The sequence below is a fragment of the Capra hircus genome, chromosome 1 (genome assembly GCF_001704415.2).
Source record: "Capra hircus breed San Clemente chromosome 1, ASM170441v1, whole genome shotgun sequence".
Taxonomy (NCBI): Eukaryota; Metazoa; Chordata; class Mammalia; order Artiodactyla; family Bovidae; genus Capra; species Capra hircus.
This window is the reverse complement of record NC_030808.1, coordinates 141,724,788-141,743,645: the sequence shown is the minus strand read 5'-3', so window position 1 is coordinate 141,743,645 and position 18,858 is coordinate 141,724,788. Positions and strand designations below refer to the sequence as shown.

The window sequence follows — 18,858 nt, the reverse complement described above, 5'->3', positions numbered from 1 at the left end:
TGATGTGCATGGAACACTGAATACCACCCGTTAAAGGGTCAACACAGTCCGGTCCTTCACCATTGATTTTTTATATGCACAGATGACTTCATTTATTTATTTGATTTTGGCTGTACTGGGCTGTTGCTGTGCAGGCTTTCCTCTGGTTGCGGGGAGCGGGGCTGCCCTCCAGCTGTGCTTTGCAGTGGCTTCTCTTTTTGTGGAGCACGGGCTCTAGGGTGTCCAGGCTCAGCAGCTACAGCTTCCAGGCTCTAGAGCAGGAGCTCACTAGTTGTTGGCACATGGGCTTTGTTGCTCTGCAGCATGTGGAATCTTCCCAGACCAGGGATCAAACCTGCATCCCCTATGTTGACAAGTAGATTCCTTACCAGTGAGCCACCAAGGAAGCTCTACCATTGATCACTGATTACACGATATAGTCACAGCTTTATGTCATACGGCAAGCATAGCCTTGAAGCAGACACAAATCTTCACTAGTGAAATGTCCTGTTACCTGGATCAAACACCTCAAAAATTTTTGGCTGAGCTGAGTCAACTGTAAAAACATATATCTTTGTAAGAGGGAAGCGGGTTCTATGTGAGGTACCCCCAAATTTACCTGTTACCCCGGATGCCCTGACTTTTCCAAGCAGTTAGTCTTATACAAAGTGGGGCCCACATCTCTGCCGTAATGTCACCCCAGGGAGGGCACCGCCCCCCCCGGGGGGGGAGTGCCTACAGTCAGAGCTGAGTGGGGAAGAGTGTGACTTGGAGGCAGTCTAGAGCTGTGGATACCCAGCGAGTATAGAATCTGCCACCCCAGAGTATGTGCTTTGAGAGGTTGTAAATGGACACTCAGAAGTAGGGAAGCCAAGACCACAGACATCGAATTCAGCCTTTCTCTTATATGCAAAATGTCTTGATCCAACTAGAAGAGAGAAATAAAGGCTAATACGGTGGCCTTCTGTCTGATTACAGGCAGTGCTAACCCAGTGTGTATAGTTCGGCTGAATGACCCTGTGCAGAAGTTCTGCAGCACCCTCGCAAGAAACACCACTGCCCTCACTTGGGAAGAAGAATTCACCTTGTGAGTACGGCTGGCTGTCATGGGCTTGGGTTTCCATGGCCTCACCCACTCGATGCTGCCAATTCTGAAACCATCCCGTAGCACCAAAGGAGGGAAGAAAGGAAGAGAGAAAGCGTGGCTCTAAGTCAGATATGGATTTCTTTCTGAAGGCAGCGCTTAAGTATCGGTTCACACCTCACCTACTCCCAGGCCCCGCTGTGACGAGAGATGTGTTGTTGGGCCTCCCACTTGCTTTAGAAACACACACCATCCAGAGCAGAATGGAAGGAAACTTCTGATTGATAGTGATAGCTTACCGTGAACAATGCTGGATTCGTGATCTCCGAAGACGATTTAGCTTCAGGACCAGAGACCAGGCTTGATCACTCAAGAGCTTTTGTGCAGCAGAGTTTTATTAAAGTAAGAAAAGGGACAAGAGAAAGCTTCTGACATAGACATCAGAAGAGGGAAAAAGAATACCACACTTGCTAGTCTTATCAAAGCCTTATATACTTTTACCCACTCCTACAACATAAATCTTAAATTAACAAGATTAGAACTAACAATTGAGAGGTCTTATCAGACCCACTCTTACAACATACATCTTAGGATAACAAGATTAGTCAGAATGTTCTTCTTAAGAAGAAGAAACATGTCCTCTAGCAAGATACATTGTTGATATATAATCATTAGTACAGAACTTAAGGAAAAACATATCCTTGAGCAAGATGAGTTTGTGTCATCATTGGCTCTGGGCTTAAAGAAAATAACCTCTTATGTGACTAAGACAAAGCAATGTAGGAAAAAAACATGTTTGTCCTTTTCTCCTCCTTGAGGGCTCCAGACTCCTTTTCAACCCACCCAAGAATTAATTCTTTCAATACCAAAATCTGACAAAGAGAATGGGAAAGGGGAAAAGTGTAGACCACTTAAAAGTTATGATGTAGGAATTACATCATAATTATGATGTAAGAACTAATACTCTATTAGTTAATTAGTTAGTTAATTAGTCTGATTCTATTATCAAATAGAATCCAGTAGCACATTAAGAATAATATACCAAGGACTTTCCTGGTGGTGCAGAGGGTAGGAGTCTTCCTGCAAATACAGGGACATGGGTTCATCCCTGGTCTGGGAAGATTCCGTATGCCATGGGGCAGCTAAGCCTGTGAGCCACAACTACTGAGCCTCGCACTGTAACTACTGAATTAAAAAAAAAAAAAGAATAATCCACTGAGGCTGAGTACCAAAAGTGCAAGTATGGTTTAATGTGAGATCTGTTAATGAAATCCATTGTGTCACTAGATCAAAGGAGAACACAAAGTAATTATCTCTATATAGGCCCCAAAGATAGTCAGTGACATTTAATACCCATTTCTAATTTTTAACACTTAATTAGAATAAGATTTATGTTCCCTTTTTTTTTCAAAAGATTAAAAAAAATTACATTAGTGATAAGTATTAGAAGCAATCCCACTAAAGTCAAGAGAAGGAGCCCCATTGTTTTGTTCTAGAAGTACTGATTAATGCAATTAGATAAGAAAAAGAAACAGTATGCAGGTAGTAGAGAGGAAGAGGCAAAACCAGTCATTACTTGGAGATGATATGATTGCATATTTCGTCTACTCAGGGTTTCCCTGGTGGCTCAGGCGGTAAAGAATCTGCCCGCCATGCAGGAGGCCAGGGTTTGATCCCGGGGTAGGGTCGGGAAGATCCCCTGGAGAAGGAAATGGCAACCCACTTCAGTATTCTTGCCTGGGAAATCCCATGGACAGAGGAACCTGGCAGGCTACAGTCCACGGGGTCACAAAGAATTGGACACAACTGAGCAACTAACACGCACAGACTGCTCAAGAAAATCAATTGAAACTATTAGAACTAATGGATGTAGGATAGAAACAATAATACAAAAATTAATATAAATTATATTTTGGTAAAGTAGCTGACTATAAAAATATAGAAATCACTTTCTGGTGTTAAATAGTAAATAATTAGAAAAGTAATGGAAGAAGGTGTCCCAAGTATAATATAAAGGGGTTTTTATAAATTATTAATACAAATATGAGATTCTCATAGAAAATTGGGCAAAATATCTCAACTAGAAATAAAAAAGTAAGAATTATAGATAGCTAGAAACATCTGAAAACATATTCAATCTCAGAAATAGCCAAAGTAATGCAAACTTAAGCAAAGATTATTTTTCCCCTTACAAGTGGGTAGAGAAAAACTAAAAGTGGCCAGTGGATACAGATATTGGAATAATTATTCTGAAAGTCATCAATATATATAAAAAAACAAAATCTTTTATATGCATATACCTTTTGATTGGCAATTGCTCTTTTTCTAAGGAAATAATCACACATGTGTGAAAAGATATACATATGAGGATGTTGATCTCAGCTTGTTTATAATTATGAAATATTGGAGGGAAACCATTATTAAGGCTTGGTTATTAAGGAGTTGGCTGAATAAAATCTCATAGGGCCAGATATTGGAGTACTAGATGCCTATGAAAAAGGATGTTGCTCTGTAGCTATTGACATGGGAAGATGTCCATGAAATCTTCAGTGAAAACACTATATTATAAAGGAGTGGGGAGGTATATTATGTTCTGAATAGTTATACAGCTCTACCTTTTAATACAGGAACTACTCACTACATGTAGCTCTTTAAATTTCAGTGAATTAAAATTAACAAAATGAAACCCAGTTCCTCAGTTTACACTGGCCACATTTAAAGTTCTCAATAGCTGGGATTCCCTGGTGGTCCAGTGGTTAAGAATTTGCCTCGCAATGCAAGGGAACACAGGTTCGATCCCTGGTCCAGGAAAATTCCACCTCCCATAGAGCTGCTTAGGCATGAGCCACAACTACTGAGCCTGTGTGCCTGAGCCCATGTGCCTGGAACCCATGCTCTGCAACAAGAGAGGCCACTGCAATGAGAAGCCTGCTCACCACAACAAAGAGTAGCCTCCACTGTTTGCAGCTAGAGAAAGTTCATGTGCAACAATGAAGACCCAGTGCAGCCAAAAATAAAATGAATGTCTCAATAGCCAAATGTAGCTGGTGGCCACCAAATTTGATGGCAGTTCTACAGAACCTTTCCATCATCATTCATTAAGTCCCATTAGATAATCCTAGGAATGTCCATGTGGGCTCAGTCGCTAAGTCATGTCTTATTCTGCAACCCCATGGACTGTAGCCCACCAGGCTCTGTGCATGGGATTTTCGAGGCAAGAATACTGGAGTGGGTTGCCATTTCCTACTGCAGGGAATATGCCCTGCCCAGGGACTGAACCTGCATCTCCTGCATTGGCAAGCGAATTCTTTACCACCGAGTCACCTGGGAATCCTAATACCAAATATTAACTATTTCTGGATAGTGAAGTTGCTGATAATCTTTGTATTTACTTGGCTTATATGTCTCTGTAGTTTCTTAAATATTGATGGTGACTTGCATTCCTTTCTGTCAAATCAGAAAAAAAATACTATTTCAAGAAAATAGTAAAGCATTTTTAAGGACTCACAGCCCTTCTTTCCACAGTGAGTTGAATGCCAAGTCGAGGGAGTTGCACCTGCAGATTTCAGATGACGGGCAGTCCTCAGAAGGTGGGTGTTCAGCAGACAGAAGGAGGCCTGCTCCCTGGGAGGGTCATACAGCAGCCCTGACCAGGGCCTTGGGGCAGGGAGGGTGGGAGATTCGGCAGAAGGACTGGCCGTGCCCACTAAGCCACTCCAGGTCTTCCCAAGGGAATGTTTAGTCAAAAGTCCATTCCGATTATTGTTTCTGTTGCTAAGTCACCAAGTCCTGTCCCACTCTTTGTGACCCCATGGACCGCAGCAGACCAGACTCCTCTGTCTTCCACTATCCCCTGGAGTTTGTTCAAACTCATGTCCCTCAAGTCAATGATGACCGCCCACCATCTCATCCTCTGTCGCCCCTTTATCCTCCTGCTCTCAGTCTTTCCCAACATCAGGGTCTTTTCCAGTGAGTCAGCTCTTTCCATCAGGTGGCCTGATGGAAATCCTAAAGAGTTCCTTTAGGGTTGATTGGTTGGATCTCCTTGCAGTCCAAGGGACTCTCAAGAGTCTTCTCCAGCACCACAGTTCGAAAGCACGAATTTTTCGGTGCTTAGCCTTCCTTATGGTCTGACTCTCGTATCCATACATGACTACTGGAAAAACCATAGCTTTGACTATATGGACCTTTGTCAGCAGTTACTCTAGTTATTAGCAAGGTCAAACATTCTGAGAAACAGTATATTCAACTGGTTCTTTTCATTTTTTAAAACAAATATCCAAAATCTTTTATTCAACAATTTTTGGCTTGAGAAGCAGTTCTCAGCCTTCTTGGGCTTAATAAACCTTCTTTCTTAAAATTTTATCTCAGTTTTTAATTGTGGTAAAACATATATAAACGTTACCATCTTAACCATCTTTGAGTGTAAAGTTCAGTAGCATTAAGTGCATTCACATGGTTGCACAGCCATCACCACCATCCATCTCCAAAATTCATCTTTGTTGCGGTTCATTCACTCAGTCTTGTCCAACTGTTTGCGACCCTATGGACTGCAGCACACCAGGCTTCCCTGTCCTTCACCATCTCCCAGAGTTTGCTCAAACTCATGTCCATTGAGTCAGTGATACCATCCAATCATCTCATCCTCCGTCATCCCCTTCTTCTCCTGCGCTCAGTCTTTCCCAGCATCAGGGTCTCTTCCAGTGAGTCCACTCTTTGCATCAGGTGGCCAAAGTATTGGAGCCTCAGCTTCAATATTAGTCCTTCATCTTACAAAACTACACTCACTCCCCATGCCTCTCCCATAGCCTCTGGCACACACCCTTCTGCTTTCTGTCTCCATGAATTACAACTGGCTTTTCCTTGTAAAAGAAGCCCCAGCAGCTTCAGCTTAGCACATGCTTTGAAGTAAAGTGTTAGTTGGCTCAGTGGTGTCCGAGTCTTTGTGACCCCCTGGACTGCAGCCCTCCAGACTCCTCTGTCCATTGAATTCTCCAGGCAGGAATATTGGAGTGGGTTGCCATTTCCTTCTGCAAAATTGGGCACATGCTTTAGATACAAGAAAACAATAATCAGAGGTAAAACGCCCTAGACTGAGCGTGGACCTGTGTATGCATGTATGTAAATCCATAGTTTCAGTATTTATTAGGTTTCTTAAAATCTTTGTGAACAAAATGGAGAGGTGACCCTTGCCTGGCTAATTAAGCTGTGAAACTAAGCCATCTGTTTATCTCCTAAAGTTACCAAGACATAGGAAAAAGCAATTCAAGCTCCCTAATTAATTAGCCATAATTTTGAGGCAGTTTCCTCAGCTCTGTAGTCTGGAGATAACTGGGATGCTCCTGAGATAAGAACTAACATTCCAAGAGAGGGTGTGTGGTCTGAACGCAGGGTGGAACTGCTGTTTGCTAATCCATGCCCAGGGCACCGCCCCTGCTGGCCATGTGGGAATTCCATTCCAGTCCAGCCTGATGGGATTTGTGAAATTTCTAACTTAAGAAAAACAAAAACCAGAACAAAGAGCAACCATATAACCTTTACTCGAACTCAGATATTTTTAACATTTTGCCCGTTTCCTTCATTGTGTGTGCTCATACATGGTGGCTGCTGTCAGTTGGTCTTTCTCTCTCACCACCCCCCCCCCACACACACACACACACTCACACACTCAGGGTAAAAGCATGTGCATTTAAGTATGGGACATCCTGGCCCTTGGCTCCTAAATTCTTTAGTATGTGCTTCCTAAGAATAGGGGCATTCTCTTATTTGTCCACAGTGTAGTTATCAGCTTCCTGAGTCACACTGATTCACTTTGTTGATCTACCGACCAGATTTTTCAGTTCCCATCAGCCGATCCCCTAAGGTCCTTCCCAGCAGTATTTCCCACTCCAGGATAGGATCACATACCGCCTCTGATCTTCATAACTCTGTAGCCCCCTTGGTTTGTGGCTTTTCCACAGCCCTCTTGTACCTTTTACAACACTAACTTTTCTAAAATGTTCTGAAATGGGAGCGTTTCCCAGTGAGCAAGGCAGGAGGGTGGGGAGGGGGGAGGGGTGGGGGGCACGTCCAGGGTTGCTTCTGGGTGCAGCTGCTCTGGGGCCATCCTGCTCCCGTGCAGACACCCATGGTTCTCCCCACTCATCCCCTATCTCTTTAGCTCTGTTGGCGATGACGACTGTCCCCTTGGATTTGTTCAAGAAGCAGCCTTCCGGGCCTCAGAGCTTTACGCTAACCAGCGGGGCCTCCTTGGGCAGCTCGGCGTTGGGTTCAGTTACTGCAGAGGTATGACATCCTTTATGAGGCCAACGTTCTGCTCCAGCCACTTGAGCGAAGGGACATCTTTGTTGATGTCATGGTCCGAGCACAAGTTGAAAAAGAAATTTCCAGACATGAGGCAGAATGAGAGGAGAAGAGAATTTATTAGAGTGGGAGACACTGATAGAACAGTGGACAGGCTCAAGGAAGAGCCAACCCCTTTCGAGGACTATTGGCCAATTTTTACAGTCTCGAGACAGAGGAAATTCATGCTAGAATGGTGGTATTAAGTGATTGGTTAGGATGCTGTAGAGTGGGTAAAAGGGTGGGTATTTTACCTAATATGTCAGGGAACTGGCAGGTTTAGATCCAGAGGTTCGTGGTAAATGGTTGCTGTGGGGCTTGGTTAATTCCGGAAATTTTTGTCCTGTGACCTCAGTGTAGGATGCCACAACTGTGACCACAATGTAGGGCTCCACACCTGTGACCTCGGTGTAGGGCTCCACACCTGTGACCTTGGTGTAGGGCTCCATACCTGTGACCTTGGTGTAGGGCTCCACGCCTGTGACCTTGGTGTAGGGCTCCACGCCTGTGACCTTGGTGTAGGGCTCCACGCCTGTGACCTTGGTGTAGGGCTCCACGTCTGTGACCTCGGTGTAGGGCTCCACGTCTGTGACCTCGGTGTAGGGTTCCACACCTGTGACCTTGGTGTAGGGCTCCACGCCTGTGACCTCGGTGTAGGGCTCCACGCCTGTGACCTCGGTGTAGGGTTCCACACCTGTGACCTTGGTGTAGGGCTCCACACCTGTGACCTTGGTGTAGGGCTCCACACCTGTGACCTCGGTGTAGGGCTCCACACCTGTGACCTTGGTGTAGGGCTCCACACCTGTGACCTTGGTGTAGGACTCCACGCCTGTGACCTTGGTGTAGGGCTCCACACCTGTGACCACAATGTAGGGCTCCACACCTGTGACCTCGGTGTAGGGCTCCACGTCTGTGACCTCGGTGTAGGGCTCCACACCTGTGACCTCGGTGTAGGGTTCCACACCTGTGACCTCGGTGTAGGGCTCCATACCTGTGACCTTGGTGTAGGACTGCACACCTGTGACCTTGGTGTAGGGCTCCACGCCTGTGACCTCGGTGTAGGGCTCCACGTCTGTGACCTCGGTGTAGGGCTCCACGTCTGTGACCTCGGTGTAGGGTTCCACACCTGTGACCTCGGTGTAGGGCTCCATACCTGTGACCTTGGTGTAGGGCTCCACGCCTGTGACCTCGGTGTAGGGCTCCACACCTGTGACCTCGGTGTAGGGCTCCACACCTGTGACCTCGGTGTAGGGCTCCACGCCTGTGACCTTGGTGTAGGGCTCCATACCTGTGACCTTGGTGTAGGGCTCCACACCTGTGACCTCGGTGTAGGGCTCCACACCTGTGACCTCGGTGTAGGACTGCACACCTGTGACCTTGGTGTAGGGCTCCACGTCTGTGACCTCGGTGTAGGGCTCCACGTCTGTGACCTCGGTGTAGGGTTCCACACCTGTGACCTCGGTGTAGGGCTCCATACCTGTGACCTTGGTGTAGGGCTCCACGCCTGTGACCTCGGTGTAGGGCTCCACGCCTGTGACCTTGGTGTAGGACTGCACACCTGTGACCTCGGTGTAGGGCTCCACGCCTGTGACCTCGGTGTAGGGCTCCACACCTGTGACCTTGGTGTAGGGCTCCACGCCTGTGACCTCGGTGTAGGGCTCCACACCTGTGACCTCGGTGTAGGACTGCACACCTGTGACCTCGGTGTAGGGCTCCACGCCTGTGACCTCGGTGTAGGGCTCCACGCCTGTGACCTCGGTGTAGGGCTCCACGCCTGTGACCTTGGTGTAGGACTGCACGCCTGTGACCTTGGTGTAGGGCTCCACGCCTGTGACCTTGGTGTAGGGCTCCACGCCTGTGACCTTGGTGTAGGGCTCCACACCTGTGACCTCGGTGTAGGCGCCGCAATTTATGTCTGTCAGACTCCTGCTCTCATTCACCTTGAAACAAGAAGCTCGTCCAGGAAGAGCTGATGTTTCCTCCCACACATTTCTAGACATGAGTGGGATGCTTCCTGCCCAGGGTTACATTGTGTCGTCTGCCTGACATAACTGCCTGTGATATCCTTTCACTCAGGCCTGACTCAGAAAGGGCCATCTTATTTTGTTTGGTTCTCCATCCTGTGTTCCCGTCTTTACAAGCTGAGTGGCTGGGTCTGAGCCTGGGTCTCATCCTCCCATGTCACTTCTGGGAAAATCAGAATTCTTACCCATTAATTATGGTACTAAGTGACAGGTAAAGATATCAGAGGTTATTGCAAAGGCAGGCAGTATGCCATGGCGAGGTGTCCGTCAGCACGGACTACAAGCAGGTAACCAGCCTTCTCTGCAGTTTTCTTACATAGAACCCGGTGAGGGAAAACCCTGGCAAATGCCTGCACCTGCTCCTGCTGCAAAGATAGAGAAAGACCGCACTGTGATGCCATGCGGGACCGTGGTTACTACTGTCACTGCCGTGAAGACCAAGCCTCGCTTCGACGCAGGGAGGGCGTCCCCGCTGGGCTCTGGTGAGGCTCCTCCCCACAGAAAGTCTGCAGTCGCGCTTCCCCGGTAAATGTCTTGCACCTATAAACTGCAGAGCACCGCAGGCCGCAGGATCATTCGTGAGAAAAATCTCCTGGCACAGGAAGAATGGTGACTGGCAAGGCTTCTGCATAGCTTTTTTTCTTTTAAGACAATTATCTTTCTATCTTTTCAGATGCAGGACAAGACAAAGCAAGGTTCAACCCTGCAGTGTATTCTGATACCAAAGTCAAGATATTAGATGAAATATCTCATTAAATTAAGTACGCCATGACATTTACATGGGGCAGCACTTTATCTTAAAACTTTAGATGTGAGTGGCCAGTGTGTAGTCTCATGTTAAAAATCATTCATTCGGAGGCTTGACGCATAGTGGTTTCGGATCTAGCCAAATTCTGTACCTGTCCCCACATCCACCGCCTTGGAGACAACTTCTGTAGAAGTGTATGATTTATTATTACTTTTTAATTTGTACTGTGTTCCTGCCTATACAGAAGTATTATCATGCCAGAATAAATCACTTGGCTCAGTTCTTGAATGAAAATCAGAACGTGAAATTCTGGCTTAATTCAAAGGTTTCTGAAATTTAAACCTAGGTTTCCAATGCCCCTTTGGGGGCATTCCTCCCCTCCCCCACAAAAAGAATAAGAGAGTGTGTTAAAAATATTTTAAGGTTTTCCTCTTACCTTTTCCAGCTGCATGAATATTTGGTTAGTAATAGATTTTTTAAGTTTATTTATTTTTTAATTGAAGGGTAATTGCTTTACAGAATTGTGTTGGTTTCTGCCAAACATCAACATGAATCAGCCATAGATATACACATGTCCCCTTGCTCTTGAACCTCCCTCCCTCCTCCCTCCCCATCCCACCCCTCTAGGTTGTTACAGTTAGTTATATTTATGTATTTGGCTGTGCTGGGTCTTAGTTGTGGCACGGGGAATCTTTTGTTGCGGCATGTGGCATCTGGTTCCCTAACCAAGGCTCGATCCAGGGCCTCCTGCTTTGGGAGTGTAGAGTTAGCCGCTAGACCACCAGGGAAGCCCCCCAGGCTGCTTGAAGTAGAGCTGAAATGAGACATGATTTCACTTTCTGGTGACTGCAGAGTCAGACAGCTTTCGAAGGGCCGCTATAACCAGGATTTCTCCCGGCAGAGTCTCCCCTGAGGACACCTGTCAAGGTGAAAGTCATTGAGAAGGACATCTCGGTCCAGGCCATCTCCTGCCACGGTGCCCCCGTCAGCAAAACATTCTCTTCCTCAGACACAGGTAACGTGAGACCACTCGAGATGGTCCCCAATCGGCTCCTTCAGGCTCTGCTTGCGAACTCTCATCTGGTGAGAAGACGCATTTCCTTGTTAGAGTTTGGGGAAGAGTTGTTTTTTTCGAGGATAAGTGAGGAGCCAGAAGAGCACAAGGGAAGTGGAAGTCAGTGGAAGATTGAGAGTGCCATTGGCATCCCTGCCCTAAGTTTTAGGAAGCTTGGACAGAAGCAGCTGAAAACCCAGCTCATGCCTCACTACGAAAAATTTATGACTGTTATTTTTCCTCTTGTTCAATGTGCCAGTTACCTGGATACCATAAAATAAGCAGGATTCAGGGATGTAACTGTAAAGACTGCTTTATTTTTTGTCTCTGGAAACCTCTGTAATAAGGTGGCATAAGTCACTCAGTCATGTCCAACTCTTTGCAACCCCTTGGGCTGTAGCCCACCATGCTCCTCTGTCCATGGGGATTCTCCAGGCAAGAATACTGGAGTGGGTTGCCATGCCCTCCTCCAGGGGATCTCCCCGACCAGGGATGGAACGTGGGTCTCTTACATCGCCTGCATTGGCAGGTGGGTTCTTCATCACTAACACCCCCTGGGAAGCCCCTGTAACTGGGTTAGTGTCCCCAGAACTCGGGATGCAGGTTCTCACTTCCTGGTCGCTTGTGTCACTGCCATTGGGGTTAAATTTCCTCCCTTTGATCATCACACGTGACCAGCACTTTGAGATGGAGCAGGCAGCTTCTCTCCAGCTCGCCCACCAGCCCCTGTCCACTGAGTCCTGTTTTTCTTTCCTTATTAAGGTTGCAGATGGGATGGGAGGGGTGGGCAGGGGGCAGGCAGCGCTCCTTTGGTGCGTGCTGTCTTGGGATGGCTGTGTGTTCTCAGAGCCTAGCAGGAGTGGAAAACTGCCTCTTCCCCATGGGAGTTTCCCTGGCTCTATGGGAGCTACAGGGTACCCCCCACAACAACAACTGCAGAATCCTCGGCAGAAGCAATAACCCTCCTTTGGCTGCTCCCGAGAGTCCTTGCTCAGCTCTGCCTTGTAGCATGGGGCCACCTTCACCCTGAGCGGGGTGCCTCTGCTATGGTTCCCCCGCTGGCCTAAGGGTGGTATCCCCAGCCCGCTCTGTGCAGCCAGGGACCCTGGAAGCTTTCTCAAGCATAGCTGACACCCGGATGGGCTCTCTGAGGATGGACGGAAGCTCTGGGCTTGGTGCCGCCACCCCTGTCCTGAGACTTGGGACTGACAGCGCAGCCATGTCCCAGGAGCCCTCGCCATGTTCCACTCTTCCCCTGGGGTGGGGGGTGGGGGGGCCGTCAATGGCCACATAGGTCTCCACCGCTTGGTCCTTCACGACTGCATGGAAGTGGAGCATCTGTGGTCCACAGACTAAGGCCAAACTGAGAAAAAGCTCCTGCTGACATCCTGCCCCTTCACCCCATGTCCTTTTAATTGCCCCACAGCAGTGATTACCTGTGAGGTCCAGCAGCATCTCTGAGTGAGAGAGACCTGGCTGGGGAGCGGGGTGGTCCCAGCCCTGCTGCCCACCTGGCTGCCTCCTGTCTTCCCCATTCCTCAAATGGAGACTGAAAAAGCAGCCCCCGGCTGAGACCTTGGGGGTATTTACCTAAAATAACACACACTGAGCTCTTTGCAGGGCTTGGGTCTGAGTTAAGCATTCCCTGGATGTTGGCCAGGGTGCAGGCTAATCCTGGGGAGGAGCAGCCTCTGTGAACGGTCCCTCGACACCCTGAACAATAGCTTGTGTGTCCAAACCTCTTGGGAGGGCCAGGGAGTAGCTGCACTGCCCTTCAGAGTTCACATCTCCCCAAAGCTCCGAGGTTTCTGTTATCACCTCTACTGAGGCATCACTTCCATGCATTAAAATGCATGATGTGAGGGCCTCCCTGGTGGCTCAGTGGTAAAGAATCCCCCTGCCAATCAGGAGATGCCGGTTCAATCCCTGATCTGGGAAGATCCCACATGCTCCAGAGCAACTAAGCCTGTGCGCTGCAGCTACAGAGCCTGTGCTGGAGACTAGCCCCCACTTGCCGCACCTGGAGAAAAGCCCAAGCAGCAGCAAAGCCAAAAATAAATAGACAAAATTATCGTTATATTTTAGGTTCATGATGTGAAGCGTACACCTTGGTGAGTGTGTGTAAGCGCAGAGCCTCAGCTATAGACCAGAAACATTGCCTGTCCTGCGCATGAAGTTTCCCCAGAACCTGCCATGCCCATTGTAAAAAAGATTATTTATAAATTTTTAAATTATTATTTATTTTATTGACACACTGGGTCTTCGTTGCTATGCACGGGCTTTCTGTAGTTGCATTGCACAGGCTTCTTATTGCTGTGGCTTCTCTTGGTGCAGAGCACGGGCTCTAGAATCTGGGCTCAATAGTTGTGGCACACAAGCTCAGTTGGCCCGAGGCATGTGGAATCTTCCCAGACCAAGGATCAAACTGATGTTCCCTGCCTTGACAGGCAGCTTCTTATCCACTGGACCACATTCAGGGGTGAAGTCCCCTGTGCGCACTCTTACCTCCAGCCTTGCTTACCCACTTCTGAGACAGTGTGGAGTACTTGTGACAGGCCAGCTGCCCACAAAGCCCAAGCTAGTCACTCTCTGGCCCTTTACAGAAAATGTTTGCCAACCCCTCCTTAACGACCAGATCTGTTGCCCAGTCTTTGAAGTTCCTGTCGAAGTTCCAGGTTTTGCTAATGTGCCCGACCCTGCTTTTCCCCCGGCAGAGCTCCTGGTGCTGAACGGGGCCGACCCGGTGGCCGAAGTCGCCATCCGACAGCTCAGTGAGTCCTCGAAGCTGAAGCTCAAGTCCCCGAGGAAGAAGAGCACGATCATCATATCCGGGGTCTCCAAGGTGAGCCTCTCCTCCTCCCACGCCCGCCCCGCCCCGCCCCGCCCTCCACTTAACTCCAGAAAGTTCCACCCCCCGGAATGTCAGGTTGCCTGCAGGCTTGCTAGGTGGCTTCAGTCGTGTCCAACTCCTTGCACCCCCATGAACCGTAGCCCTCCAGGCTCCTCTCTGCTTGGGATTCTCCAGGGAAGAATACTGGAGTGGGTTGCATGTCCTCCTCCAGGCGATCTTCCTGATCCAGGGATCAAACCTGCATCTCTCAGGTCTCCTGCAGGTTCTTTACCACTGAGCCACCCGGGAAATGTCAGATTGTGTTCCCCCAACAAGGGATTACTTGTGGCATTTTTGTTTACGCAGCTTATCCTGTTGAGGAAGGAACTTGACAGTTTCTGACCTGGGATGCTTTGGGTGTTGAGAGGTTGGTGAATCATTTTAAGAAAAATTACTCAAAGAGAAAGACCGAGATGAGGTCAGCTCCCCTTCGGGACAGGACCTCCACCCCCGTTACCGAGCCGTCTTGGGGAACTTTCACTTTACACATGACTCATTTCCAAATGCTTCCTTTTGCAATGAATGTTTATGCCTCCTGCAGTCAGAGAAATGAAGCTTGTTTTAAAACACACACCCGTCCCCGTGCCTTCCTTGTGCTGCTCTGTGACCTTAGTCCAGAGCGGATGGCAGGCTCAAGGCATCCCATGTGGACATCCCCTGGCAGGCCAGGCTACGAGAGAGGCCAGCCCCTCTGGGCAAGGGCCCAGGTGACAGTCCCTTACTCTTTTTAACCTTTCAGAATGAGTAAAGAAAATGTGAGTGATTGAGGGGCAGGTGGGAAATTTAGTAGCTGGAAGGGGACAAGGAGGAAGATGAATTTTTTGACATGGCAGGTGGCTTGATTTCTTGAGGGCATAAGAGGGTGGCCAAGAGGGCATGCTGAGAACTGAGCCCCTGGCTCTTGGGAAAGGGGCCATAACAGGTCCTGGGAGGTGCTAGGGGTGAGTCACCAATGTGGCAATTATACCCAGGGTGTGGGTGGCCTTGGAAACCATCTTGCAAGAGCCAGGTGATGCTCCTGGGTTTCCTGCACGCACTTCCAGAAGCAGCCAGGAGAGGGCGATAGCATCTCTGGAAGCACCTGGCTCAGTTCAGTAGTTGGGTTTTCTTTAGGATTAATAAATGAGTGAATGTACTTCCCTGGTGGCCCAGTGGTTAGGACTCCGAGTTTCCACTGCAGGGGGCAGGGGTTCCATCCCTGGGGCAGGGAACTGAGATCCCACATGCCAAGCGGTGTGACCGAAAACAAAACTATACCAACCTAAAAACCAAAAAATAAGAATGAGGGTGGAAGTGTTAGTCGCTCAGTCGTGTCTGACCCTCCATGACCCCATGGACTGTAGCCTGCCAGGGTCCTCTGTCCCTGGATTCTTCAGGCAAGAACACTGGAGTGGGCAGCCATTCCCTTCTCCAGGGGATCTTCCCGACCCATGGACAGCACCCAGGTCTCCTGCATTTGCAGGCAGATTCTTTACTGTCTGAGGCACCAGAGGCTTCAAAAAAAAAAAAAAAAGAACAAATAAGGACAAGACCTGTGACTGTCTCCATCTCCGCGCTTTCTCTAAGGTTTTATTCTAGATCATTTAGTCCAGCTGACTTACCATTTTTGTTGTGGTTGTTGTTTAGTCACTAAGTTGTGTCCAGCTCTTTGTGACCCCTGGACTGTAGCCCACCAGGCTCCTCTGTCCATGGGATTCTCCAGGCAAGAATACTGGAGTGGGTTGCCATTTCCTCCTCTAGAGGATGTTTGCAACCCAGGGACTGAACTCATATCTCCAGCACTGGCAGGCGGATTCTTTACTGCTGAGCCACCAAGAAAGCCCCATTTTTACTGAAGGTCAAATTGTCCCAGATTGAATCAGTGGGCATTTCTGACTTGGGTCAGAAGAGGCAGTTGTCAGCAGTCACTAAACAGACTGTGTGCCACCTCTGCACCCAGACAGGGTGCTCTTTCCCAGATTCCCCCAGCCTGGCACTTCAGGCTGACCCTCTGCCTTGGGAGACCTGTGTCCACTGATTCTCAGCTTCCTGAGCTGTCTGCTTGGAGGGCCGGGCACCTTCAGACGCTGAAACCACCCCCACAGCTGTGTGTGGGGGGCTGCCAAGGCTTCTCCAGCTCACTGCTCCTCCCGAGTATCCTGGCATCTTCCTCACCCTGACTTTGTCTCTTATCCCCGGACAGACCTCACTATCTCAGGACAGTGACGCAGCCCTGATGCTGGACTACGCAGCCTCCATGGATGGTGCCCACCAAGAGGATGCCCCCCAGGACCAGCCGGAGGGGCCTGTGACCTCTGCCCCACCCGAGGAGGAGGCCCCAGTGGGGACCCTACCAGTTCTGGAGCCCCAGGAGATAGAGCTAGACTCCTGGGACTTGGAGAAGGAGCCACCGGCTGGGGCGTGGGGTGGCCAGGCCCTGCAGGACCCCGAGGGGGACGAGTTGTCTGAGAGCTCCCTGAGTGTGTCGGAGTTGGAGCCAGCCGCTGCCAAGAAGCATAAAGGTACCCGCCCCTCCCCACCCCTCCCTGCCCACCTCGGCCCTGCTCCCCGCCACTCCTCTCCGCCAGTCCATGGCTTTGGTCTCCTGCTGGTTTCCAGACTGAAATTCGGTTCTCAGCCTCTGCTCTCTTTCCCTTCTCTCTACAAGGGCACCCTACCCTTGCATCCCCACGCCTACAAAAACACCTGCACTCTATGTTTGAGCCCCTTTCGAGCCCATGGGCAGGGCTGGGGGCACGTTCAGGACCCTTCTGAGTGTGAGCAGCCAGGTCATCTCTCTGTGTTCTTGGGGCCACTTGGTGTTCATGGCTAGAGGCACCCTGTTCTCTGTCTGTGCACCCTCCTCCTGGGGGTAGAACCATCCAGAGCATGGAGAGGGGCCTCCAGGAGCCACACACCACGACGGAGCCAAGGAGACCAGCTGGGCCAAGACTGGGGTCCCCTCAGCTGCACAGAAGGGCTCCTCTGCACTTGCATGCCTCTCAGACGCTTCCCTCCAACTGAAACCAAACCAGACCTCCCCACTCAGCCCTGGCAGGACCCACGGGGAGAGAGCTCCCTAGAAAATTAGCCAGTTAGCTTAACACATGTGCGGAGGTGAGGTAATCACTGTATTAGAATAAGCGACTGTTTCGCATTAGCACTAAAACAGGGCTTTAAATCTGTACATTTCTTCAGTGTGCAGTTTAACCCAGACAGCGCTTTGGCACGATGGTGACCTGAAGATACTTGGCAAGAGAATTTAGCCCAGAGGTTCGGCCAGCTCTAGATGTGAGGCTTCAAGACTCGCTGAGTCTCAGCTCCCTCCTCTATGCACAGGGATGTACCTACTGCAGGTGGCCGCCTCCCCGAGAACCCCACCGGCCGGCGGTTATAGGAGGTCCCGGTGCAGAGCATGGGAGAGGAGAGCCGAGGCAGGGGCTGGGGCCAATCCGGGAGTCCTGGGTACAGCTCTGTCCTGGCTCCTCAGCAAGGGTAGATATTAGGAATCTCACGGGTCGAGAACCGTGGTCAGGGGCTCTGCCTTCTGCTCCTTTGTTCTTGGTGCCATGGACGAGTGCAGTGATCCCTGCTTGGGGCAGTCGTGTCCCCTCCCCAGGGGATGCCGGATGTAGCTGGAGAATTTCAACTGTCGTAGCTGGGAGTTGGGGGTGCTGCTGGCCTCAGCCAGGTCGAGGCCGGGGTGCCACTCATCACACCTCGGGGCACAGGACAGCCCCGGTATCCTTGGGATGGAGCTGGAGAGCCCTCCCCATTCGATTCCTGTCTCTCCCCCTTGACCCACTGCCTCAGATCAGATCAGGATAGATGGGGGAGGAGGCAGAAGTGAGAAGAGGAAGGGAGAGAAAGGAGAGGATTCCTGGGTGTGGTTCCAGACCCTGAGATGAAGATCAGACTCCATCTGCCCCCTGCCCAGTGTTGAGACCTTACCCCCAGGGCCCTGTCGGGTGACCAGGAGTGGCATGGGGAGCGGTGACCTGAGCACTGGCTCTGTGGCGGCTTCCTGGCTTCTGTTGTGGAAGAGGTGGCCTGGTTGTTGGTCCACAGCCCAGCATGCACCAGCCCCCGCCCCCCGTCCCCAGCGTCTTGGGGCCAGAGCCGCCCAAGGGGGCTCACCTGGACCTAAGGCACGCAGGTGGGCGCTGGGCAGTGGACACACGGGGAACCGGTGGGTGCGCCCCTTCTGTGCCCAACAGACCAGCAGTCGTCCGTCTGCTCTTCTCACAGAAGCTGACCCTGCCTCCTGCCCTCAGTCCATTCTGAAAGGCTGAGCCTCTCCAACCCAGGTGCATTTGGAGACCGCTGTTCCCTCCTCCCTCCCTCCCTCTGCCGGTCCTCCCAGGGAGCGCTCTCCCTGCGGTGTTTGTCCTTGCTGTGTCCTGGCCACCCTGCTTCTCTCCCGTGACTGGCGGGATGGGTGACACCCTCATTCCTGGGGACCTGGTGCCCACAGATGTGCTGGCCCTACACTCTGAGCCCTGGCGGGTGGCGCTGGGCTCACAGGACGCACCTCACTCCTAGGGCTTCACAGACCCAGGATGTTTTAAAGGGACCCATTTGGTAGCACTTAAGGAAAGTGCTTTATATTCCAGTGTTATCTGAGAGATCTGTTGTCAGAACCTTAGATGATTCTGCGTTGTGCAGATAGTTGCTGTCTTCCACCAAAACTGGTGACAAGGAGGCAGCTCTCCTTTTTAAACTAAAAACCAGTTTTCAGATTAAGAACCACCTATGTCT

At 50.0% G+C, this 18,858-nt stretch overlaps 1 protein-coding gene across 1 annotated transcript in view; it reads left to right on the top strand.

Annotated features, from left to right (window-relative positions):
• C2CD2 (C2 calcium dependent domain containing 2) overlaps nucleotides 1-18,858 on the top strand; it is a 65,207-nt gene that overhangs the window by 35,287 nt on the left and 11,062 nt on the right. The window contains exons 7-13 of the mRNA XM_018051681.1: nucleotides 958-1,066; nucleotides 4,589-4,653; nucleotides 7,224-7,348; nucleotides 9,737-9,911; nucleotides 11,079-11,192; nucleotides 13,946-14,073; nucleotides 16,304-16,622. Of these exons, the coding sequence (XP_017907170.1) occupies nucleotides 958-1,066; nucleotides 4,589-4,653; nucleotides 7,224-7,348; nucleotides 9,737-9,911; nucleotides 11,079-11,192; nucleotides 13,946-14,073; nucleotides 16,304-16,622 (1,035 nt within the window). The remainder of the gene's footprint in view (nucleotides 1-957; nucleotides 1,067-4,588; nucleotides 4,654-7,223; nucleotides 7,349-9,736; nucleotides 9,912-11,078; nucleotides 11,193-13,945; nucleotides 14,074-16,303; nucleotides 16,623-18,858) is intronic.